Source organism: Cnephaeus nilssonii (genome assembly GCF_951640355.1).
Source record: "Cnephaeus nilssonii genome assembly, chromosome: 3".
In the NCBI taxonomy this organism is placed as follows: Eukaryota; Metazoa; Chordata; class Mammalia; order Chiroptera; family Vespertilionidae; genus Cnephaeus; species Cnephaeus nilssonii.
The window spans coordinates 111,336,967-111,363,739 of NC_137074.1; the positions used below are offsets into that span (position 1 = coordinate 111,336,967).

At 43.0% G+C, this 26,773-nt stretch overlaps 1 protein-coding gene across 3 annotated transcripts in view; it reads left to right on the forward strand.

Moving 5' to 3' along the window:
- PCOLCE2 (procollagen C-endopeptidase enhancer 2) overlaps nucleotides 1–26,773 on the forward strand; it is a 202,759-nt gene that overhangs the window by 33,953 nt on the left and 142,033 nt on the right. For all 3 annotated transcript variants that reach the window (XM_079767106.1, XM_079767105.1, XM_079767107.1), the window contains exon 3: nucleotides 18,508–18,763. In XM_079767106.1, the coding sequence (XP_079623232.1) occupies nucleotides 18,508–18,763 (256 nt within the window). The remainder of the gene's footprint in view (nucleotides 1–18,507; nucleotides 18,764–26,773) is intronic.

Sequence of the window (26,773 nt, forward strand, 5' to 3'; positions counted from 1 at the left end):
ATACCCTCACTCACTCACTTCCTCTCTCTCCACTCCGTCCTGCCAGCCGCCATCTTCCTGTCCTCATGAATTCACTTTTTAAAAAATCTTTGATTCTTGGATTTCTTCCTGGCTTTCACTAAAATCCCACAATGCTGGAGACTGTGGGCATTTGCATACCCAGGTGGTAGTCAGGCAGTGTTTTTCAGTGGGCAGCAAAGCTTCTTCTATTGTTTTTCAATGAAGTTAACTGAGCCCTCTAGGACCAGGGTCATGTTGTATGCATTCTGAGTCATATTGGTTCTGCCACCGATATCCTCTGTGCCTTATCCTTGGTTTCCTTTCTTGAGGGTTCTTATGAGGATTAGAGGTAATATATGCAAAGCACCGTGCATCAGTTTTCAATCAAGGTGGTAGAAATCACCTGGGGTCTTACAGAATCCGCGGAAGTAGAAGTAGTTGCCACATGAAGAAGACCAGGAATGGGGTCAGCTGGATACAATGCCCAGATCTCTCTGTGTCCACTGGGCCAGTCCAGCTGCACTCTCACTCGCTTTGGGGTAACCTTACAGCATATCATTCTGTCAAGTCCTGGAGGGTACAAGGCAGGCCTGAGTCCACAGAGTGAGGCTACGGTAGAGAGAGGAAGAGCTGTTCAAAAGCTTTTTATTTTGATGTAGTCTCATTTGTTTATTTTCTCTTTAGTTTCCAATGCCTTATTAGCTGTACCACTGAAGAAATTGCTTTGGCATATGTCTGAGATTTTGCTGCCTGTGCATTCCTCTAGTATTTTTATGGTTTCCCGTCTTATATTTAAGTCCTTTATCCATTTTGAGTTTATTTTTGTGTATGGTGTAGTTTCATTTTATTGCATGTATCTGTCCAATTTTTCCAACACCATTTATTGAAGAGACTGTCTTGACTCCATTGTATGTTCATGTCTCCTTTGTCAAATATTAATTGGGCATAGTGGTTTGAGTCGATTTCTGGGCTCTCTATTCTATTCTATTGATCTCTATGTCTGTTCTTGTGCCAGTACCAGGCAGTTTTGAGAACAGTGGCTTTGTAATACAGTTTGATATCTGGTATTGAGATCCCTCCTACGTTGCTCTTCTTTCTCAGGATTGCTGCAGCTATTTGAGGTCTTTTTATTTATTTATTCCAGATGAATTTTTGGAGAGTTCATTCTAGGTCTGTGAAATATGCCATTGGTATTTTAATAGGGAGTGCATTGAATCTATAGATTGCTTTGGGTAGTATGGACATTTTAATGATGTTGATTCTACCAATCCATGAGCATGGTATGTCCTTTCATCTCTTTATGTCTTCCTTTATATCTTTCTTCAGTGTCCTGTAGTTTTCTGCATGCAGGTCTTTTACCCCCTTAATTAAGTTTATTTCTAGGTATCTTAATTTTATTGGAGCGACGGTAAACGGGATTATTTTTTAGTCTCTCTTTCTATAAGTTCACTGTTGGTGTATAGAAATGCCATAGATTTCTTGGCATTAATTTTTTATCCTGCTACATTGCTGAATTCATTTATTAAGTCTAATAATTTTTTGATGGAGTCGTTAGGGTTTTCTATATACAGTAGCATGTCATCTGCGAATAAGGACAGTTTTACTTCTTCTTTTCCAATTTGGATGCCTCTTATTTCTTCTTCTTGTCTAATCTCAATGGCTAGTACTTCCAGTACTATGTTGAACAGGAGTGGTGAGAGTGCGCATCCCTGTCTTGTTCCTGTTCTTAGGGGAAATGGTTTTATTTTTTGCTCATTGAGTATGATGTTGGCTGTGGGTTTGTCACATATGGCTTTTATTATGTTGAGGTGTGATCTTTCTATTCCCACCTTGCTGAGAGTTTTTATCAAGAAAGGGTGTTAGATTTTGTCAAATGCTTTTTCTGCATCAATTGATATGACTCTGTGATTTTTATCTCTCAATTTGTTTATGTGATGTATCACGTTTATTGATTTGCGGATATTGTACATCCGTGCATCCCTGGGATAAATTCTACTTGGTCATGGTGTATGATCTTTCTGATATACTGCTGAATCTGATTTTCTAGAATTTTGTTGAGGATTTTGGCGTCTATGTTCATGAGGGATATTGGCCTATAATTCTCTTTCATTGTGTTGACTTTATCTGGTTTTGGTATTAGCGTAATGCTGGCTTCATAGAATGAGGTTGAAATTGTTCCTTTCTCTTGAATTTTTTGGAATAGTCTGAGGATGATAGGTATTAGTTCTTCCTTGAATGTTTGGTAAAACTCCCCTGTGAAGCCATCTGGCCCTGGACTTTTGTTTGCTGAAAGCTTTTTGATGACTACTTCAATTTCTTCCATAGTTATCAGCCTATTCAGATTTTTAGATTCTTCCTGGTTGAGTTTTGGAAGGTTGTATTTGTCTAGGAATATGTCCATTTCCTCCAGGTTGTCTAGTTTGTTGAAATAGAGTTGTTCACAGAGTTTTTTAACAATCCTTTGTATTTCTGTGTGGTCTGTTCGCCTCTTTCATTTCTGATTTTGTTTATTTGGGTCCTCTCTCTTTGCTTCTTGGTGAGCTTGGCTAGAGGTTCATCAATCTTGTTTATCCTTTCAAAGAACCGGCTCTTGGTTTCATTGATCTTTTGTATTGTTGTTTTGGTCTCTATATCATTTATTTCTGCTCTGATCTTTATTATCTCTTTTCTTCTGCTCACTCTGGGCTTTTCTTGTTGCTCTCTTTCTAATTCTCTAAGTTGTAGAGTTAGATGATTTTTTACCATTTTTTCTTGTGTTCTTCTTTTTTTTTTTTTAGGTAGGCATGTAGAGTTATGAACTTCCCTCTCAGGACTGCTTTCATTTTGTCTTATAGATTTTATATTCTTGTGTTTTTATTGTCAGTCGTTTCCTGGATGTTTTTAATTTCTTCTTTGATCTCTTCGGTAACCCAATCATTGTTTAATAGTGTGCTATTTAGCCTCCAAGTGTTTGAATTTTTTATTGTTTTATTTTAGTTTATTTCTAATATTATGCCATTGTGATCTGATAAGTTGCTTGATATGATTTCAAACTTCTTAAATTTGGAGAGACTTTGCTTGTGACCCACTATGTGGTCTATCTTTGAAAATGTCTCATGTGCTCTTGAGAAGGGGGTGAAATGTACTGAAGATGTCAGTTAAGTCCATCTGATCTAGTGAGTCATTTAGGATTGCTGTTTCTTTGCTGATTTTTTTTGTCTAGAACAGTGGTCGGCAAACTCATTAGTCAACCAAGCCAAATATCAACAGTACAACGATTGAAATTTCTTTTGAGAGCCAAAAACCGACTTCTGCGCATTGGCCACGAAGTTTCAATCGCACTGTACGTGCACGCCCGCACGTGGTATTTTGTGGAAGTGCCACACTCAAGGTGCTAAAGAGCCTCATGTGGCTCGCGAGCTGCAGTTTGCCCACCACTGGTCTAGAGGATTTATCCAATGATGTCAGTGGCATATTAAATTCCCCTATTATGACTATATTGTTGTCGATCTCTCTCTTGACATCTTGCAGGAATTATTTTATGTATTTGGGTGCTCCTGCATTGGGTACATATATATTTACCAGGGTTATATCCTTTTGTTGTTATCAGTCCGTTTAGTATTATGAAGTTGCCTTCCTTATGTCTTGTTATGGCCTTCACTTTGATGTCTATTTTGTCATATATAAGTATTGCTACCCCAGCTTATTTTTCATTTCCATTTGACTGAATGATATCTTTCCATTCCTTCACTTTGAGTCTGTGTGAGTCCCTTGTTCTGTGGTGGATCTCTTGTAGACCACATATATATGGGTCATATATATATATATTTTTTATCCATTCAGTCACTCAATGTGTTTTGATTGGAACATTTAGTCTATTTACATTTAAGGTTATAAGTTATTATTGAAAGGTACTTGTTTATAGTCATTTTTATTTTTTGTGCCTGTGTTCCTTCTTCCTTTTTTATTTCTTCTTTTTACACCAGTCCCTTTAGCATTTCTTTCATTGCTGGTTGGTAGTGATAAATTCCTTTAGCCTTTTTTTTTTTTTTTGTCTGTGAAGCTCCTTGTTTCCCCTTCAATTTTGAATGACAGCCTTGCTGGATAGAGTATTCTTGGATTCAGTCCCTTACTTTGTATCACTTTGTAAATTTCCTTCCATTCCTTTCTGGCCTGTTGTGTTTCTGTTGAGAAATCATTTGATAATCTAATGGGAGATTTCTTGTATCTAACTTTCTGTCTCTCTCTTACAGTCTTTAAGATTCTCTCTTTGTCCTGAACATTTGCCATTGTAATTATGATGTGTCTTGGTGTGGGTCTTTTCAGGTTCATCTTGTTTGGGACTTTTTTATGCTTGTGTGACTTTTTTCTTCCCCACATCAGGGAAGTTTTCTGATATTATTTCTTCAAATAGGTTTTCTAACCCTTTGTCCTCTTCCTGTTGTTCTGGCACCCCTATTATTCATATGTTGCTTCATTTCATGTGGTCCCAAATTTCCCGTAGGCTCTACTCCTGTCTTTTAATTTTTTTCCTCCAATTGTAGTTCACTTTGCGTGTGTTTTGCTTCCCTGTCTTCTAATTCACTAATTCGGACCTCTGCTTCTCCTAGTCTACTATTGATACTTTCCATGGTGTTTTTTTATTGCAGCTATATCACTTTTTATTTATTTTTTGATTCTTGTATAAATTGTTGATTTTTTCATCCATCCAGTTTATGAACTGTATGACCCTTATTCTGAATTCTTTTTCTGACATATTACATGCCCTGCTTTACTCAGCTGTTTTTCTGGCAATTCCTCCTTTGCTTTCCTTTGGTTGTTTCTTTGTCTACCCATTTTTGTTCTCACCAAACAAAATTGGTTTCGAGTCGTGCAGGGGCTGCTCTTTGCATGGCAGTGGCCCCTTGGGTAGCTGCTGCTCCTTGGGTGGTCGCAGCAGCGACTGCTTATCTGTTGCCAGCAGCTCCTCTGGTTGGCAATGTTCGTAGCAGTGGTGGCTCCTCTGGCTGTTGGGAGGAGGCTGCTCATGCAGCTGCTGCTCCTCGGATGGGGGACACGCTGTACACGGGACTGCTGCTCCTTGGATGGGGGCTGGCTGCGTGCAGCCGCTGCTCCTCAGACGGGATTGGGCTGCTTGCATGGCTGCTGCTCCTTGGGGGTGGGCTGCTCGCACATCTGCTGCTCCTCGGACAGGGGTGGGCTGTTCGCGGGCCTGCTGTGCCTTGGACAGGGACAGGCTGCTTGTGAGGCTGCTGTTCCTCAGACGGGGCCACTTGCACAGCTGCTGCTTCTCGAACGGGGGTGGGCTGCTCACACAGCTGCTGCTCCTCAGATGGGGATGTGCTGCTCACATGACTGTTCTCCTTAGATGGGTGTGGGTTGTGTGTAGCTGCTGCTCCTCAGACAGGGGCAGGCTGCTCACGCAGCTGCTGCTCCTTGGGTGGGGGCGGGCTGCTCACGCAGCTGCTGCTCCTCAGGTGGGTGTGGAATGCTCGCACAACTGCTGCTCCTTGGATGGGTGCAGGCTGTGTGTGGCTGCTGCTCCTTGGACAGGGGCGGGCTGTTCTGGGCTGCCGCTCCTCGGTCACTGGGTGGACTGCTTGTGCAGCTACTGCTTCTTGGACTGGGGTGGGCTGGGTGCATGGCTGCTGCTCCTCAGATGGGGGCGCAGGCCACTCACGGGGCTGCTGCTCCTTGGACAGGAGTGGGTTGCTCACTTGTCGGCTGTTCATGTGGTTGCAGTGCCCTGGGCTAAAGTGTTGGGCTGGTCAGAGGTGAGTGTGCTTCGTAACTCACAGGAGTCTGTGCTCGGGGTAGCTGGAGTCTTGGTGATTGTGGGACTGCAGCCGAGGTAGCAGGTCCCTGGCAAGGGTGGCTGTAGAGTCCTGATGTTATCTGAGGGCACCCTGGGTGGAGGTGAGGCTGGGCTCCCAGTCACAGCACCACTCCCCTTCAAAATAGCAAGACCTCTGAGGAAGAGCTGGCTGCTCCATGACTGCAAGCGTAGCAGAGGCTGCCTAGTTAGGTGAGCCTGGTTAGCCTGCCCCTGAAGGTACTGCGGAATCAAACTGTGCCTCAGTCACACACGCACACCCCACACAACCATACATTCCTCTTTTGCTCCCTCACTCACTCATGCTCTCTCCCTCACTGCTGCCTTCTTCCTGCTTCTGTAGTTGGGCCTGGAGTATTATTAACCTGTTCATGGATGAAGTCTTCCATCTTTGTGGGTTAATTTGCATACTCACTCCTGATTGGCTGTGGGCGTAGCGGAGGTATGGTCAATTTACATGTTTGTCTATTATTAGGTAAGACTCGAGTCCCAGTGTGCATGAAATCATGCATGAGTAGTTCGCTTCCACTTGCCTCAGCTGGCCACCCCACCCATCGCCACTCATAGCTCAAACCCTGCCCTCCGGCACTTGTAGCTCTCTGCTGCTAATAGCTCTGTCTTGAGAAGCTCACGCCCCGCCCCGCCTGCTGCCAGGCCTTTTATGATATCCTACATAATAAAAGGGTAATATGCAAATCAGCCAACCAGCAGAACAACCGGTTGCTATGACGCTCATTGACCACCAGGGGCCAGACACTCAATACAGGAGCTTCCCCCTGGTGGTCAGTGCACTCCCACAGGGGGAGCACCTCTCAGCCAGAAGCCCTGAGCCAGGCTCATGGCTGGCAAGCACAGCAGTGGTGGCGGGAGCCTCTCCAGGTGGCAGTGCTAAGGATGTCCCACTGATGGCTTAGGTCCGAGGGCTCCCAGACTGCAGGAGGGCGCAGGCCGGGCTGAGGGAACCCCCCACCTCCCGAGTGCACAGATTTCGTGCACCAGGCCTTTAGTAGATAGATATACAAACTTTGCCTCCCCAAGGGGTCCCCAAATGGGAAAAGTCTTTCTCCCTCTTGAAAAAAAATCAATCCTAAAATCTTTTGAGTCTCTTTGTCTCCAGGTTTATAAAGGCTATAGCTATTTGTCTCTTCATGACCCTTTCTAATTTGAACCTTTCTTAATTTATTACCCCTGTGCTTTCCTAATTGGTCATTCTTCTGCTGAGTATCAGTTTTAAAGCCCAAAGCCTATGTGGTGCCCCCCTCTTCCTCTCCCCTTATCTTATGACATTTCTCTATCCTCTGAAAGTATGTTTCCCTCTTCCTGATATCTTGCAACATTTCTCTATCCTCTGTGAATGTATGCTTTCCTTTTGTAATATTTCTCTATCCTCTGCAAAAGCATTCTGGTGTCTTGGAGCTATCTCCTTCCCTTCACATATGCATTCCTCTCCCATGGACTCCCTTTTTCCCTAAAATTGCGGTCCTGACTCTATAATTCCTTTCAGTTGCTTCTGAGAAACAAGGGAGAAAGGGGCCTGGAACAAGGACAAAAAGAACCTACTTTATCTGAAAGTTTTGTTTTATGAAAGACTAACAATATGTTGACAAAATGTTATCAACAATCAATTCTGGAAGTTGGTGTCTAGCTGTTTGTTATATTGCTCTATGTATCTCTGTATATTTCTGTATTTTCATAATATCCCTAACAAAGAAAAATCAAGGATATATACTGTAGATTCTTCAAGTGGAAGGGTCAGCTTCAGAGAATATGTTTTCCAAATTCCTTTAGGATGACAGTACAGGGACTCAGCAAAGTTCATAGCCCACGTCACTGGGCAGTCTTGGTTCCTCACACAGTGTGAATGGCAGCCACCCTGTGACAGTGAGCATGCTCGCGGCAGTGTGCCTCTCACTTGCCTTCATTGCAAAATGGCATTTGTGTCTGGTTACAGTAGTTTCACAACTGATACAGATCGCCTCTGCATGCTTCCTTCTGAAGAGTTTTTGCCTGGCTTATTGGGATCATCATGTGTTCAAAATTGCAATGATGTGATCCAGTTTCTGTTGTGAACATATTGTGCTCATTCTGAGAGAAGCTTCAATGTTTCATTGTAGTGGGACCAAATAAAGAACTTTTGGGAAGGCATGATTTACCCCAGTGGGGATGAGTATCCAAGGCCTGTATCCATGCCAGCAGCCAGACTAAAGGAATGAATCAACAGAATATTTTTAATGTCAAATAATTGAGAACTTAGCAATGAAACAAGACTATGCCGCACTATTCCCCTCCTTGTTGCAATCGTCTAAACATCTCCGGAAAGTCTTCCTCACTTCTTGTACATTTTAGCTCCTGGCTCAGACACTGTCTTCAACATTTTTCCTTGTCTAATTCATAGTAATTTCAATGTCTATGTGGGTGATCCCTTTGAATCTTTAACCTCCTCTCCTCCAATGAGCTTTTCCTCCATCATTCCTTAGGCACCCACTTCCATTGTCATTATCCTTCCTCCACCACAATCTAGGTTGTTACTGTCCTGATTTCTGTCCTTACCCAGCTTGAATTCCATGGTCCATTTTGTGGTCACCCTCCTGCCTACATCCTCAGCTAGGAGAGCCTTCTCTTCTTTTATAGTCCTTCCAAACACCACTCCCTCCTGGCCCCCAACTTATTACTGCTTGAATCCATCTCTCTGCCTGCTCTGCACCCACACCCAGGGAGCTGACTGTGGCATGGCAGCCTGCTATATTTCCCTAGTCCCGTGGTCAGCAAACTGTGGCTTGCAAGCCACATGCAGCTCTTTGGCCCCTTGAGTGTGGCTATTCCACAAAATACCACGGCCTGGGCGAGTCTATTTTGAAGAAGTGGCGTTAGAAGAAGTTTAAGTTTAAAAAATTTGGCTCTCAAAAGAAATTTCAATCGTTGTACTGTTGATATTTGACTCTGTTGACTAATGAGTTTGCCGACCACTGCCCTAGTCCAATTACACACCTTCTCCTCTGTTCTCAAACTCCCAAAGCTGCCTTCACATCCACTTTTGCTGCTGGGGCCTTTTTTCCATTTCACTACCAAAAGAACAGCAATCAGAAGAAAAGTTTTATATGCTCTCACAGCCTCACCTACTAACCTGCATGTGCCCACCTTCCCTCTGCTCATTGGGTGAACTGTGCCTTAGATCACATCTCCCCATGCTTGCTCAACGACATTTCTCCAGCAAATCTCCCTCCCTCCTATTCATCAGTTTTGCCTTCTCTACAGAATTCCCATTGGATGCAAATATGCCTTAATATAGTCCCTTGTAAAATCCTGTCTTCACCTCACATCCTCTTCCAGTAACCCCCATATTACTCTGTTTATCTTTTGTCTTTATTTATTATCACCAATTCCTCTCCATTTTCTCTTTGATCCTTCTCTTACAGCCTTTGACCTTATTGAAAGGTTTGGTGTGGGCCTGGGTCGTGTACCTATGAGATGAGGCCATAATGTATAAAAAAAGATTTCATTCTAGGCACCTGGGTGCAGGTGGGCTGAGACTGAGAAAGGCATCAGCGAAGAGAACAGGGAGAGATAGGTTTTTATTAATCCTTGCTGGCTGTAAGCTGCTCTGCAGACGTAAGGGTCAGGTCCGTCCTTGGTTCCTTCCATGCCAGGTGTCTTCTGGTTATCTGAGCTATGCTGTGCTCAAGGCTGCAAGCTTTCTGCAAGGTATCTGCTAAGCACAGTAAGTTTTTCTCTGCCCCGTTTTATTCTCTTTAACCCTTTCATTCCCATCTTAAAAGGTATATATAAAGGAAAAGAAAGGGGATGGGGTTGCCATTCCTCTACTTCATGCCTGGGAGGGCTGTTGTGGATGCCTAATGAGTAAATTCAGATTATTTCCTGGGATATAGGCCTGTAGGGTCCATTTACCTGGGTAAGGACAAATTGTCTTACTGTCTTAATGAGGACTTGTAATCTTGTTTGTATAAATTTGGTAACTATTCTGAAAATGCGGGGCCTGAGAGGAGGAGAAGGAGAAATAGTGTTAGGGGGCCCGTAAGGGGGTAAAAGCCAGGTTAATTTTCGCAGAACTGCTTGTAGGCTGGGCCATATGGACTGCTCTATGCTGTCCTTGACTGACCTCCTTGAGCCATTGAGCATTCTGTAGAATGCGTTGTGTTTTTCCCCTCTATTTGACCTGTAGAGTTTAGATAAAAACAACAGGGGATGTTAGCAATTAAATAAACTCTTCCATCTTTGGCTAAGAGATCATCTAGGGCTAGTAGGAGGACCATTGTAGGGATATAAGAGATCTGCAAGATTTAGAAACACTGTGAAGATAAACAAATAGATGTGATCTGGAGAGAAATCCTGTAAATTGCCCTGGAGCCAGAGGTCTGTAATGAGTTAAAAAATATTTTGCACTGTTCGGATGGGATAGTCTGAGCCAGGTGGGGGAATGTTGTCACTAACAATCTTCAGGAGAGTGAAAGTCATAATTTATTAGTCATGTGGCTGATATGCAATAAGTTATTCTGGAGACGAGGTTTTTGTTGTTGTTTTTTCCAGTTTTGCCCCTTGCTAGGCATTTGGAGCTTTCTGCCCTGGTGAGTTTTTACATCTGTATCTGGCCTGTTGTCCTTGCTCTGGGGGTCAGGGATGATGAGGCCTGGGCACAAAAGGAGGTTGTGATGGTATCTAGTGGTGGTATTATCTGAGTACAAGTGGGGCTTGTAACCTGGTGGAGACAAACTGTTTCATACATTTTTGTATTACTGGGGTAAAAGCTAGAATAATAAGAGTTGTGATAAATGGTCTAGTGGAAGGAAAGAGACATTAATTTGGAGGGTTGTAGTCTAAAATATCAAAATGAGGTTTATTTTCTTAGTTTAATTTGTCCTTGTTCTTCCCACAAATCTTCTATAACTTTCAGGAACCTTCTTACAACTTTCATAAACATTTTTACAACTTTAATTCACTTTCTTTTCCCTTTAAAAATGCATGTCCATGCCTTATGTCCTTTATTATTAAAACCATTTGATGAACATTCTCACTTTTAAGAAATGTATCTTTAACAAAGCATAAGACGTTATATTATCAGTTTTAAATTTACTTTATAGATTTTCTGTAATAAAAGCTAAAATTAGATGAACTTAAAACTTGTTGAAATATTTAGATGTTTATCATTTAATGTAGTAATGTTTTAAAGCTTTAACTTGCCAAAGACTTTGAGAATTATGTACAGGCCTATGAGGCTGGAGAAAAGGTGGGGAGGAGGGAGCAGCCCTAGCAGTCTGTTCCCAGGCCGCTAGCCGCTTGGATTTAAAACTGCCACATTGTTCCTTAGAGATAACATGCTAAGGTTTGGGTGATAATGAGTTCAGCTTCTGATAGTAGCCGACTGTTAAGTAAGTGTTTGTAGTTTTGCAGTAATGAAAGTTGTTCTTTGGGAAGAGGTGTGTGTGAGAGAAGGCGCTGAGGTCAGAGAAGTTTTTAGAGTATTAAAGGGGTGAGAATGCTAGCCTTAGGATCTAAAGGCTCAGTGAGGAGTGCCTTTGCCATGTTACGTTATAGAGGAGCTTTGTAAGAAATTGGGAACTCAGAGGCGAGAGTACCTAGCAAGCCCGAGAAAGGAGAGTATTTCTTGTTTAGAGGAGGGGACAGTGATGGAGGAGATAAGGTATTTATAGTCTAAGGACTGGCATGGCTTTATGGGGTGAGAGTGAAACTGAAGTATGTGAAAGTTGTTTGGGACAGTTGGGCTTTATGAGGGGATGTCTGTACCATTTCGGTTGGGCAAGAAGAATGGATAAGGGGTTATTTAGTAAGATGCAGTGTAGAGGTGAGGTGGCTAATGACTGTGAGAATAACCTGTCAACCCCCATAATTGAGATTGAGGAGGGGACGAGGGTCCCAGCAAATTCGGAGAGGGCAGTGGCCCCAGTGCTAATTGAAAAGGAGATTGGCTTACCTGCCACCATAATCGTTACCCGAGGCTCTGTCCTGGTGATGTAAGTCTGTGAGGCCTTCTTGGGGCCTGGGCAGCTTCAGTCTTTGGTGGCCAGTCCCAGGAGGTCTGGGAGCTCCAAACCAGATCCAGAGGGCGGCCTTGCTGAGGTCCGACCTGGAGGGGCCAGACTACAGTCTGATTTCCAGTGGCCTTTTCTCCTGCACCTTGGGCAGGGCCCGAGTGGGGATCTTGGGTTTGGGCAAGACTTGGTCCAGTGTCCTCTCTTGTTGCATTTGAGACATGGGCCTGGAGGAGGCTTAGCCTCCGACTTACTCTTGGTTGGAGGACCAGCACTTTGGGGTTCATGAGAGTGGTGGTTAGGAACTGAAAGGCCTTCGTCAGGGCTTCAGCCTTGGCCTGATCTCCTCTTTTGTTTTTGGATTTGGGTCTTCTTGTCTCTATTATTAAAGCTCTTAAAGGTCATATTTAAAAGGTCTCATTGGGGAGTGGGGGTTGTCCCCTCTAGGTTTGTATGGATAATTGGTGATTTTCTCATGGCCTGTGTAAGGCGAGAGAGGAAAACTGCCGGATTTCATTTCTTTCCTGGGTGACCTTTGCTATTTTTTTAAAAATAATTAACTGCTTTGTGGGCTGTATTTCTCAGTCCTTCTAGGCAGAGAACAATGTGGTCTTGAGACCTGCAACCTGCCTGCCCTTCCTGATAGTTCCATTGTGGGTCCCATTAGGAACAGCATCTGCTCCGACTTCGGGTGGGTGGGGGGAGGGCACGTGTGGCAAGCGGCCTGCCAGTGGAGGGCATCTGCCTCCCTGGGCATGAAGCCAGATTTGATGCCAGCAATCTCCAGAAGGGGGCACTTTAAGGCTAGTGCCGGAGTAGAAGGAGGAAGAGAGCCGAAAACTGCTCTGGAGCAGATGTGAGACAGGGTGGTGGCAGTGGGATCTGCTCGGTAGAGTGGTGGGCTCTCAGGCTGCTGAGATGGAGAAGCCATAGACTGAGGAACCAGGGGATGATCAGTGGGGTCAAAAGTTGTGAAGGAGGAGGGGGATTTGAGATTCTGTGGGGACTTAGAATGAAGAAGGAAAAAAATCTGTGAGGGAGAGCAGCTGTTACAGAGAGAAGGATGTGTCCTTGAGTGTAAGAAAGCCTGGATATACAGGATCTCAGACCTCTTCCCCTGCCTGCGACAGTAATTGTCAAGGTCAGTTACGATTTGGAAATTGAAAGTGCTATTTTACTGAGGCCAGAAGTCCTGCACAAATTCTAGGGTCTGAAGGTTTTTAAGTAGACAGCCCAGGGGTGTGGTGCGGGGAATGGTCGACAGCCAATTCCCCATGGTGACTGGCAGTGGCTTAAGGTCTGCTTCCATGAAGTTAAGGCTGAGAAAGGCGTCCCTGTCTCCCCACAACATTCACAAGAAATGGACGGAGCCCTCCCTCTATGACTGGTGTCCCCATCAGGAGAGTGGGCGAGGGAACCTGGTTCCCCCTGAGGACTTGTCCTGACTAGCACTGGATTTTCGTGGGGCCAGCTGAAAGTATCATCTCGGAGCCTGGCTCCAAACCCAAAATGATAGGACAGTCCGGACGGAGGAGAACAGACTAAAGCCACTTAGCTATGAATATACGCCTGGTGTTGATGCAGGAGGAGGCAAGGCAAGGAGAGGTCCACTATCCAGTCACAGGCACAACCCAGACCAGTCCAGAAGGCTAGGGGGCTCCAAGTAAGTGTTGTGAGTTCAGCAGCAGTTCAGGAGCCTGGCTGTGGGGCTTCCCTGGACACAGGGGAGCTCAGGAGCCGGATGATCACGGTCTCTCTGAGTGCCAAGTGCTGGTTGCTGCAACTCTGCGATGGCTCTTACTGGACCCCTCACTAGACCTTCCCGACCTTTCGGCACCAAATGAAAGGTTTGGAGTGGGCTGGGGTTATGCATCTATGAGGCCATAATGTCTCAATAAAGATTTTATTCCAGGCACCTGGCTGCAGGTGGGCTGAGACCGAGAAAGGCATCAGCGAAGAGAACAGGGAGAGACAGGTTTTTATTTATTTTTGCTGGCTGCAAGCTGCTCTGCTGATGTAAGGGTCTGGTCCATCCTTAGTTCCTCCCATGCCAGGTGTCTTCTGGTTATCTGAGCTATGCTGTGCTCAAGGCTGCAAGCTTTCTGCAAAATACCTGCTAAGCACAATAAGTTTTTCTCTGCCCCATTTTACTCTCTTTAACCCTTTCACTTACTGCTTCACAAAAACAACTTTGCCAGAATAACTGTTGACCTCTGGTTGCTAACCCCAGCAATCATTCTCAATCCTCACCTTCCTCTTGACTAAGCTGGCCAGTTTTTCCTCCTGGACAGTCTCTTCACTTCACCTGTAGGCACCACTCTTCTGGTTGCCTTGCATTTACTAACTCAGTTTCTGTTGTGGTTTGACCTCATCTTGAAGGCCTGATGCTACTGGAGTGCCCCAAGGCTCTATTCTTAGGCCTCATACCAATTTATTTTATTTTATTTATTTTATTTGTTAATCCTCACCTGAGGATATTTTTTTCCATTGATTTTGAAAGGTAGTGGAAGGGAGGGAGGGAGAGAAACCTTGATTGGTTGCCTCCCACATGTTCCCCACCAGGTGTTGATCGAACCTGCAACCCAGGTACATGCCTTTGACTGGGAATCGAACCTGAGATGCTTTGGTGCTTGGACCAATGCTCTAACCACTGGCCAGGGCTCAGCCTCAAACCTTTTAATAAACACTCACCTCTCGGTGGAGAGTCTCATAGCTTTGAACTGTCCTCTGTAAAATTATCAATACATTCATATCAATAGTCATTATTCATGTAAGGACAATCCAGATTAAATTAATTCAGCTCAGAATGTTTTCCTTGGCTGGAAATTTTTCAATGAGTCATAGAGAGCTTGCTTATATTTAAGGTTACAGATGGTATCACATTTTTCATAATTTCCTGATCATGGGATAAAATAGAGATTGTAACAAAACAAAATAAAAATCAAGGAATTTCTATAACAGATATCTCAGTGAGAATGTTTAAAAATTATATTGCATTTTCTCTTATCAGTTTCTTAGACTGTGTCTTTGCAACTTCTGATATTCACACCATTAACATAAACTCCGAGGAGTTTCCTCAAATAATTAAAAATGGATCTGCCTTATGACGTAGAGATTCTACTTCTGGGGATTTATTGGAAGAAACTAATTTGAAAGGATATATGCCACCCTTAGCAGTGTTATTTACAACAGGCAATATTTGGAAGCAGCCCAAGTATCCACCAATAGATAAGGATGAAAAGCTGTGGTACATATGTACAACGGAATATTACTCAGCCATAAAAAGGAATGAAATCTTACCATTTGCGACAGCATGGATGGACCTAGAGTGTATTATGCTCAGTGAAATAAGTCAGTCAATGAAAGACAAATACCATATGATCCGTGGAATCTAAAGAACAAAATAAACAAACAGACTCATAGATACAGAAAGAGAACAGAGGGAAGGGGTATTGAGAGACTGGGTAAAAGAGGTGATGGGATTAAGAAGAACAGAATGGTGGTTACAGAATAGTCATAGGGAAGTAAAGTACAGCATAGGGAATATATGGTCAATAATATTGTGATAACTACGTATGGGGCCAGTTGGGGTACCGGAAATATCAAGGGAACACTATGTAAAGTATATGATTGTCTAACCACTATGCTATACACCTAAAACCAATACAAAATAAAATATAAGCTTCTAATAACTGGAATGTAACCAAGACAAGGCCAAAATATTTCCCTTCTTGTGACTATTCCATTACTGTTTCTACATTAAGGTGAGTATATGATTGACACAAAAGGCAAATAGCACTGATATATTTCCTCTTATCATAAAAAAAAAATAAAAATCATGGCATTGAACTCATCAACAGGGAAAGCCATGTTATGTCCTTAAAGCACCTATTGACTCTTGAGTCTGTGGTAGTTCACTAAAATGAATGTGAACTAACCATGTGCTTGTGCATTATGTTTGGTTGTTTTATAATCACTGACCTATGTTATCTGTAAGTTTTTACAGAATGAAATTTTCATGTTATGCAGTGGGAACCTCACCCAGTTGAAAGGGTGAAATGAATCTGACTGAGACTTTATGACTAAACTACTTTAATGAAGAAATTGAAAGATTATATGAACTGGGAAATAAATGAAGCTTTTGTAAGAATTATGCCAAAATATTTTGCAGTCATTTTTTTCCTGCCTATTCAGGAAAGGAGGGAAGTATCATAAGAATTATAAGGGGGAAATTATGGTAAAGAAAGCTTCAGGGTTAGAGAATTGGGGGGAAAAAAAAAGATGGCGACCGGCAGGAAGGTAGGGAGAGAGAGTGTGAGTGAGGAACCCATAGAGGAGAGTGTAGACGTGTGTGGTGTGTGTGTGTGTATGAGCTAGGGTCAGTTAGATTCTGCAGGTCTTCCAAGGGGCTCCCTAACCGGGCAGTCCTAGACCGCGGAGCCCCGCGCACAAAGCGGACACTTCTCGGCGGCTGGTGCAGACGCGGAGACCAAGCCATCTTGAGAAACAGAGCTGCCTGAGACTCGGATCCTGGCTTCAGACACAAAGCAGGACCCTGCAACCACTGGGGACAGAGAACTGCTATCACAGCTTCAGACCAACAAACAACAAGAATCCAGACTTCCCCGCAGATTTCCGTGAGTCAAAGAGCCTATCCCCCTCCCCGCAGGCGCGCAGATAGCGCCATAGTAACTGATAGACCCACCCCTCGCCCAAGCTGCCGAGCTTTGCGCAGGGTCGCGCTCCCCACTAGGGCATTTGGCATTTGGCGTGCGCGCGCGGGACAGAAGCAGCTCCCTGTCAGGGAAACCTGTCAGTGTGCACAGAGGGCTCCCCTTTGGGGAATTTGGGGGAATTTGGCTTGCGGGTCATAGCTCCCCCTTCGGGAATCTTAGGGCGTGCACAGAGGGGCTTCCCTTTGGGGAATTTGGCGCGCAGGACGGACTCCGCCCCCCTTCCGGGACTCTGGGAGAGTGCACGGAGCCAGCTCACCTTCAGGATTTTAAGAATGTGCGCTCTAGATGGTTTGGCTCAGTAGAGAGAGCACACACAGGACGCAGCTCCACTTCAGGGAATTTGGCACGCCGGACACAGCTGCCTGGGATCCCTGACTCACAGCGCATTCACACTAAGAGCCAGCGACCCCAATTGTTGGTACTTGCACACACAGGGACCCTGATTCTCAACGAGAAACCACACAAGGCAACAGAGACTTTGACACTCGAGTCTGGGTGCAGACACAGGGAAACTCTGACTCCTGGCACATGCTAAGGATCTCATTTTCGGCACATACCAACAGTGTGGTGCAGACAGGGCCCCTGATTCTAAGTGTGCACACGAGACCACACGGAACACTGGGGACACTGATCCTGGGCAAGTCTGGTTCCCATCAACCAAAGGCAGCCACACGTCCTAGTGTCAGAGCACTTCAGTGAAACTCGGGTGGAGCGAAGTCCCCACAGCACACGGCCCAGGTCCATGCAAACGGAAGCTTGAGCTTTCTGGTAATAGCCAGAATGGGGAAACGAAATAACTCACAGAAGAAAGAAAATGTGGAGTCATCAAGAAAGGAAATTAGTGAAACTGAAGCTTGCAACATGACCGAAAAGGAGTTCAGAGTAATGGTCGTGGAATTTATACATCGGATGGATGAGAAAATCAACAACTTATGCAAGAATCAGGAAGAAATGAAAAGTGATATAGCTACAATCAAAAACACCATGGAAAGTTTCAAGAGTAGACTACAAGAAGCAGAGGACCGAATTAGTGAGTTAGAAGATCGGGTACAGAAACAAGCTCAATCTGAACAGCAATTGGAGAAAAAAATTAAAAAGCAGGAGGAAAGCCTAAGGGAGCTTTGGGACAACATGAAACGAAGTAACATGTGTATAATAGGGCTGCCAGAAGGACAAGAAGAGCAGCAGGGATTAGAAAATCTATTTGAAGAAATAATGACAGAAAACTTCCCGGATATGGGAAAGATAAAAGTTATGCAAGTACAGAGAGTCCCAAGCAGGATCAACCCCCAAAGACCCACACCAAGACATGTTATAATTTCAATGGCAAATATAAATGATAAAGAGAGAATCCTAAAGGCGGCAAGAGAGAGACAGAGAGTTACCTACAAAGGAACACCCATCAGATTGTCAAATGATTACTCAACAGAAACACAACAAGCTAGAAGTGAATGGAAGGAGGTATACAAAGTGTTGCAAAGCAAAGGACTGAATCCAAGAATACTATATCCAGCAAGACTATCAATCAAAATTGAAGGGGAAATCAGGAGCTTTGCAGACAAAAAAAGCCTCAGGGAGTTTATCACCACCAAACCAGCAATGCAAGAATTCCTAAAGGGAATACTGTAAAAAGAAGAAATAAACAGGTAAGAAGGAATACAGACACAAAAATAGATATGACTACGAAGAAATACCTTTCAGTAATAACTTTAAATGTAAACAGACTAAATGCTCCAATCAAAAGACATCGAGTAGCTGAATGGATAAAAAAACACGACCCATATATATGCTGTTATATTTTATTAGAGTACCTTTTCTGGCTTAGTTCAGGTTTGAGGGAAGAAAAAGCATCATTTTGGTTTTTATGTTTATCTGATCACTAGTAATTGGCTGAATGTGAAAGCCTCAGACTTTGTTTTCATGACAGTTTTACAATTGGCCTTTCTCTTGGCAGGTTCCCAAGGGAAAAGTAGTAGTTCTCAATTTCCGATTCATAGACCTCGAAAGTGACAACCTGTGCCGCTATGACTTTGTGGATGTGTACAATGGCCACAGCAATGGCCAGCGTATTGGGCGCTTCTGTGGCACGTTTCGGCCTGGAGCCCTTGTGTCCAGTGGCAACAAGATGATGGTGCAGATGATTTCCGACGCCAACACTGCTGGGAATGGTTTCATGGCCATGTTCTCTGCCGCTGAACCAAATGAAAGAGGTATTGCTTCTATATCATGGGAATAACAGCAGTAAGGGTACTCATAGTTATTGAAGGCCTACTGTGTGTCAAATACTGTCTTAGGCATTTTATATGTATTTACTTCTTTAAAGTTAAGAGAAGTTCTTCCCAAACAGAGAGTTAATAAATGCCACAAAAACACCCAGAGACCATAAATAATCAGTTCTTTTTTTTTAAAGACCATATATATTCTTTTAAAAATTCAAATATAGATATTCATGGAGTAAAATGTGAAGTTTGCATACACATACAGCTATAGAAACATACCCCTTCACCAGGTTGTAGTCCCCTTTAGAAATAGCCATGGCTGGTAGTTCTCATTCATTTCTATACATTTGCAATAACTTTTTAAAAGTGTAAGTGTGATAATGCATTCATATTGTGTCACAACTTTCTCTTTTCATTTAACAATATGTTGGGCTATTTTCACATCAGTGCATGTGAACTCTTGAAAGTAGAAACCTCTACCCTTGAAAGATAAATGCAGAGGGCAAGATCTGTTATATTTGTAGCCTTTTGCCTAAGGCAGTGGTTGGCAAACTCATTAGTCAACAGAGCCAAATATCAACAGTACAATGATTGAAATTTCTTTTGAGAGCCAAATTTTTTAAACTTAAACTATATAGGTAGGTACATTGTTATTAAATTAAATACAGTATTCCTAAGCTGGCCTTTGCTAAAAACTCAAGGGGCCAAAGAGCTGCATGTGGCCTGCGAGCTGCAGTTTGCCGACCACTGACCTAAGGGGACTCTGTAATCTTTTTATTATTTTTTTTAATTTAATGGGGTAATAGGATCATATAAGTTTCTGGTATAGATTTCTATGATAAATGATTGATATATTGCACTGTGTGCCCACCACACAAAGTCAAATAATTTTCCATCACCATATATTAAACCCTCTTCACCCTCCACCACTCACCACCTTTCCTCTGGTAACTACTACACTGCTGTTTGTGTTCATGAGTTTCAGTTTTATATCCTATACTAGAGACCCAGTGCATGAATTTGTGCCCGGGTGGGGTCTGGCTAGCCTGCCCTGATCAGGGTAGGAGGAGCCAATAGGGGGCCAGGCCGGCCGGCCCTGCCCCCATCGGGCTGGTTGGCCAGTCACAGTGGTTGGCCGGCCATAGTGTGCATCATAGCGACAGGTTGTTCCGGTTGTTCCAGTAACTTGGCTTTTATATCCTATCTAATAAAGAGGGAATATGCTAATTGATCCTCACGCCGTTGCAAAGATGGTGGTGCCCACAGCCAATAAGGAGGGAATGGAATATGCTAATTGACTGCCCCACCCTCAAAGTAAAAAAAGAAGGAATTCTTACCATTTGCAACAGCATGGATGGACCTGGAGAGCATTATGCTAATTGAAATAAGCTAGTCAGAGAAAGATAAATATCACATGATCTCACTCATTTATGGAATATAATAAACAACATAAACTGATGAACAAAAACAGATCCAGAGACAGAGAAACATCAATCAGACTGTCAAACCTCAGAAGGAAGGTAGGGGAGGGGGATGGTAAGGGCGAGAGATCAACCAAAGGACTCATATGCATGCATATAGGCCTAACCAATGGACACAGACAACAGGGTGGTGAGGGCATGAGTAGGGGGATGGGGAAGTAATGGGGGGATAAGGACACATATATAATAACTTAATCAATAAAGAAATTTAAAAAAATATGGTGGCACCCACAGACAATAAGGAGGGAATATGCTAATTGACTGCCACACCCTCAAAGATGGTGGCATACACAGCCAATAAGGAGGGAATATGCTAATTGACTGCCATGCTCTCAAAGATGGTGGCACCCACAGCCACAAGATGGCAGCTCCCAATCCCCTCAGCCCCAATGAGGCAGTAGGTGTGCAGCACAGCCAGGTCCGCCCCTAGGTGGGTCCAGCTGCTCCACACGCCTGCCTCCAGAGTCCCCCAGTTCCCTCAGCCCCCCAGCCACCCAGGGCCGACCCAAGGCACAGGCAAACCTCGGGTGGCAGCTGCCCAGCTGCCCAGGGCCAGCCCAAGGTGGAGGCAAGCCTCAAATGGTGGCTGCCCAGCCGCCCAGGGCTGGTCTAAGGTGCAGGCAAGCCTCGGATGGTGGCTGCCCAGCTGTCCAGGGCCGCCCAAGGCACAGGTAACCAGGGCTGTACCGAGGCTTGCACAGCTGGCAGTGGTAGCAGCAGAGGTGTGAGGGGGCATTGCCTTCTGATCACCAAGTCACCTCCTGCTGCTGAGGGCTCCCAGACTGTGAGACGGGGGCAGGCCGGGCTGAGGGACCCCCCTCTAGTGCATGAATTTTCATGCACTGGGCCTCTAGTCCTCCTATCTAATAAAAGAATAATATGCAAATTAACCATCACTCCACTACACCCACCAGCCACGCCCACCAGCCAATCTGGAGCGAATATGCAAATAAACCCAACCAAGATGGCTATGGCCACAGAGAGCAGGAGGGAGGCTTGGGTTTCCCCGGCATTGGAGGAAACCAAGCTTTCCACCTGCCCTTGCTGGCCTAGGCCCCCACTCAAGGCTACAAAGTTTCAATGATAGAAGATACATAAATCCAAACAGGAATGGTGGCAGCCACGGAGCTGGAGGTTAGGGTTGCCCCCGGCGATGGAGGAAGCCAAGCTTTCTGCGCACCCTGGCCTGCCCAGGCCTCCGCTTAAGGCTACAAAGTTTCAATTATATTAGATAAATAAATTCCAACAGAAATGGCTGCCTCCATGGAGCAAGCAGAAGGCTTGGCTCCGCTCCAGGCTACAAAGTTTCAATTGTAGAAGATAAATAAACCCCAGATACCAGGGTCCCCGCTTGGGTCGCCGGGGGGCATGGTCGGCCTGCAAACCACCACAGGACCCTCACCCAGGCTGCCCCATGCCCCAAAGGAACCCCTACCCTGATCTGGGACATCCTTCAGGGCAAACCAGCCAGCCCCCACCCATGCACCAGGCCTCTATCCTATCTAAAAAAGAGTAATATGTAGATTGACCATCACTCCCAACACACAAGATGGCTGCTCCCATGTGGTCAAAGATGGCTGCCCCATGTAGACACAAGATGGCCACCACAAGATGGCCAGCAGGGGAGGGAAGTTGGGAGGGACTAGGCCTGCAAGGGAGGGCAGTTGGGAACAATCAAGCCTTCGGGGAGGGCAGTTAGGGGTGACCAAGCCGGCAGAGGAGGGAAGTTGGGGGCGACCAGGCCTGCAGGGAAGGGCAGTTGGCAGGGACCCAGGCCTACAGGGGAGAGCAGTAGGGGGGGACCAGGCCTGCAGGGGAGAGCAGTTAGGGGTGACCAGGCCTGCAGGGGAGGGCAGTTAGGGGCAAACAGGCTGCCAGGGGAGTAGTTAAGTATTAATCAGGTTGGCAGGGGAGTGGTTAGGGGGTGATTAGGCTGGCAGGCAGAAGCGGTTAGTGGCAATCAGGAAGGCAGGCAGGTGAGCAGTTGGGAGCCAGCAATCCTGGATTGTGAGATGGATGTCCCAGATTGGAGAGGGTGCAGGCTGGGCTGAGGGACACCCCCCACCACCCGTGCACGAATTTCATGCACCAGGCCTCTAGTATATAGATAGATAGATGATAGATAGATAGATAGATAGATAGATATAAGTGAATCATATGATTCTTAGCTTTTTCTGACTGACTTATTTCACTTAGCATAATGTTCTCAAGGTCCATTCATGTTGTTGTAAATGGCGCTATTTTATCCTTTCTTATGGCTGAATAGTATTCCATTGTATATATGTACCATATCTTCTTTATCCACTCCTCTAAGTACACTTGTGTTGCCTCCATGTCTTGGCTAATTTGAATTATGCTGCAATGAAGATGGGGCACATATATCTTTGTGAATACATGATTTTGAGTTTTTCCATTATACCAGTATACCCAGGAGAGGGATTGCTGGGTCATATGGTAGCTCTATTAATTTTTTGAGGAATCACCATACTGCTTTCCATAGTGGTTGCACCAGTCTACATTCCCACCAGGAGTGCATGAGGGTTCACTTTTTTCTACAACCTCTGCAACACTTATTATTGTTTGTCTTATTGATAATAGCCACTCTAAAAGGTGTGAAGTGGTATCTCATTGTAGTTTTGATTTGCATTTCCCTATTGGCAGTGAGGTTGAACATCTTTCCATATATCTACTGGTTCTTTGTATGTCTTCTTGGGAGAGGTGTCTGTTCATATCCTCTCTGCCCATTTTTTAATTGGGTTGTTTTTGTTTGGTTTCTTGATGTGTTTTGGATATTAAACCTTTGTCAGAGCTGTTGTTTGCAAATATCACCTGCCATTCATTTGGCTGACTCTTTGTTTTGTTGATTTCTTTTGCTGTGCAGAAGCTTTTTAGTTATATCCCATTCATTTATTTTTGCCTTTACTTCCCTTGCCTTTGGGGTCAAGTTCATAAAATGTTTTCTACAACCAAGGTCCATAAGTTTAGTACCTATGTTTTATTCAATGTAATTTATTGTTTCAGATCTTATATTAAGGTCTTTGATCCATTTTGAATTAATTACAAATTGTAATCTCATTTCACCCTTTTGCATGTGACTTTCCAATTTTCCCAGCACCATTCATTGAAGAGACTATCTTTACTCCATTGTGTCTTTCTGGCTCCTTTGTCAAAAATTATCTGCTTACATATGTGTGATTTTATATCTAGGCTCTATTCTGTCCTATGGATCGGTATCTGTTCTGTGCCAATACCATGCTGTTTTGATTATCATAGCTCTGTAGTATAATTTGAAGTCAGGTAGTGTGATACCTTTGGCTACATTCTTTTTTCTCAGTATTGCTTTGGCTATTCAGGGTCTCTTGTGGTTCCATACAAATCAGATGAATTTTTGTTCTATTTATTAAAAAAAAAAGACAACTGGGATTTCAATGGGGGTTGCATTAAAACTGTATATTGCTTTGGGTAATATGGCCATTTTAACTATGTTGATTCTTCCAATCCATGAAAACAGGATATTTTTCCATTTTATTGTGTCTTTTTCAATCTCTTTTAATAATGCTTTATAGTTTTCAGTATATAGGTCTTTCATATCCTTTGTTAAGTTTATTCCTAGGTACTTTATTCTTTGGTTGAAATTGCAAATGGAATTGTTTTGTTTCATTTCTCTTTTTTAAGATTTTTCATTCATGTATTTATTCCACAATCAAAATAAATCATAATTTAAAAATCATAAATAACATTTTTAAAAGGTAAATGAGACTTTGTGTCACAGCTTTATTAATAAAACAGACAGTCTAAAATGCAGCACTAAAGATCTGGGATGAGACAAATAACCCTTTGAAGCAAACTGCACAAATGAGTAGAGGTATGCTGCAAATAGTTTCTATTAACATTTTATTGTAAGATAGAAAAATCCCCAAGGTAACTATAAATGCAAGCCCCTCATTTCATGCACCTGGCCGTGGCTTTTGTCTTCCTGCCTCAGCCATATCCAAATCCAGAAAGGCTTCTGCACCCCATGCTCAAAAAGGCCACCGCGAGACCCCAAGAGCCTTGGCACAGACAGCCATTAATGAGCCTGTATGCAATCTTCATTCAGAACCTCCACAGGGAAATCAAGAACCCAAACTTGTAGAGCAGCAGCATTTTTTGCACAATAGTTTTAACTGTGCAAAGAGCTCTGACAGGCCATGTGCATTTCATAAGCAAACCAGAATATTATCTTATTATCTTTCTATTTATTTTCTGAAGTTTTGTTGTTAGTACAAAAGAAAGCAGTGGATTTTTGTACATTGATTTTGTATTCTTCAAATTTACTGTATTTGTTTGTTTCTAATAGTTTTTAGTGGAGCCTATAGGGTTTTCTATGTACAGAATCATGTCATCTGCAAAAAGTGACACTTTTACTTCTTCATTCACAATTTGGATGCCTTATATTTCTTTATCTTGCCTTATTGCTCTGCCTAGTACTTCCAGAACTTTGTTGAATAAGAGTGGTGAGAGTGGGCATCCTCATCTTGTTCCTGATTTTAGAGGAAAAGCTTTCTGTTTTTTTTCAATCACTGATTACAATATTGGCTGATGATTTGTCATATGTGGCCTTTATTATGTTGAGGTACTTTCCTTCTATTCCTATTTTATTGAGTGTTTTAATCTTAAAATGGATGTTGTATCCTATCAAATGCTTTTTTTGCATCTATTGATAAGATCATATGATTTATCCTTTGTTAAAATAATGTGGTGTATTACATTGATTGATTTGCTTATGTCAAAGAATTAATGCCACTTGATCATGATGTATTATTTTTTAATATATTGTTATAGTTGATTGCTAGTATTTTGTTTAGGATTTTTGCATCTGTATTCATCAGAGACTAGAGGCCTGGTGCACAAATTCATGCATGCGTGGGGTCCGGCCAGGGGGAGGAGCTGTGGGTGGTTGGCCAGCCGGCCCTACCCCTGATCAGGGTGTCCGGGGGTCAATCGGGGGTGTGGCTGGCCACGGGGAGGGGCCATGGGTGGTTGGTTGGTCGGCTCCACCCCCTGGTCGAACTCCTGGTCAAGGGGATAATTTGCATATTAGCCTTTTATTATATAGGATATTGCTCTGTAGTTTTCTTTTTTTGTGTCATTTTGCAAGGTTTTGGTATCAGGGTTATGTTAGCCTCATAAAATATGTTAGGAATTATTGCCTCTGCTACAATATTTTAGAAGAGTTTGAGAAGGATAGTTTTCAAATCTTCTTTGAACATTCGGTAGAATTCACTGGTGAAGCCATCTGGTCCTAGACTTCTATTTTTTGGAAGGCTTTTTTTTTTTTTCAATTTCCTCACCACTAATCAGTCTATTTAGATTTTCCAATTCTTCATGGTTTTGTTTAGTGAGGTTATATATATTTTAGGAATTTATCCATTTCTTCTAGGTAATTGAATTTGGTGGCATATTGTCTTTGATAGTATTTTAGTACGATCCTTGTATATCTGTAATGTCTGTGGTGATTTCTCCTCTTTCTGATTTTGTTTATATGGGTCTTTTCTCCTTTTTCCTTAGTGAGTCTAACCAGGGGTTTGTCAGTTTTATCAATCTTTTCAAAGAACCAGCTCATTTTTTAAAATTAATTTTTATAGTCCTTTTGTTATCTATTTCATTCAATTCCGCTCTAATTTTTATTATTTCCTTTATTCTTCTGATTTTGGGCTACTTTGTTCTTTTCCTAGTACTTTATGATGTAATGTTAAATTATTTACTTGAGATTTCTCTTGTTTCTTGAGATAGGCCTGTAATGATATAAACCTCCCTCTTATCACTGATTTAGCTGCATCCCAGAGGTTTAGATATGTTATATTGTCATTCTCATTTGTCTCTACATATCTTTTGATCTCACCTTTTATTTCATTGGCACATTCATTTTTTAGTAGTATGTTGTTTAATCTCCATATATTTGTAGGTTTTTTTTTTGTAGTTGGTTTCTAATATCAAGGCATCATGGTCAGAGAATATGGTTAGTATAATTTCAGTCTTGAATTTATTGATGCTAGCTAGTTTTATGACACAACATATAGTATATCCTTGAGAATGTTCCACATGCACTGGAGAAGAATGTATAATCAGATGTTCTAGAATGAAAGGCTCTATAACTGTCTATTAAGGCTATTTGAACTAGTGTGTCATTTAGGCTGATATTTCTTTATTGATTTTCTGTTTTGATAATATACCTAGAGCTGTCAATGGAGTATTAAGGTCCCCAACTATGATTGTGTTTTGACCTGTTTCTCCCTTTAGTTCTGTGAGTAGTTGCTTTATATATTTCAGTGCTCCCTGGTTGGGTGTATATATTAAGAAGTATTATGTTTTCTTTCTGTAGTGTTCCCTTTATCATTATAAAATGTCCATCTTTGTCTCTTGTTACCTTTGTTATCTGAAATCTATTTTATCACATATAAGTATGGCTATACCTGCTTTTCTGTAGATGTTAATAGCTTGGAGAATCATTTTTCATCATTTCACTTTGAATCTACCT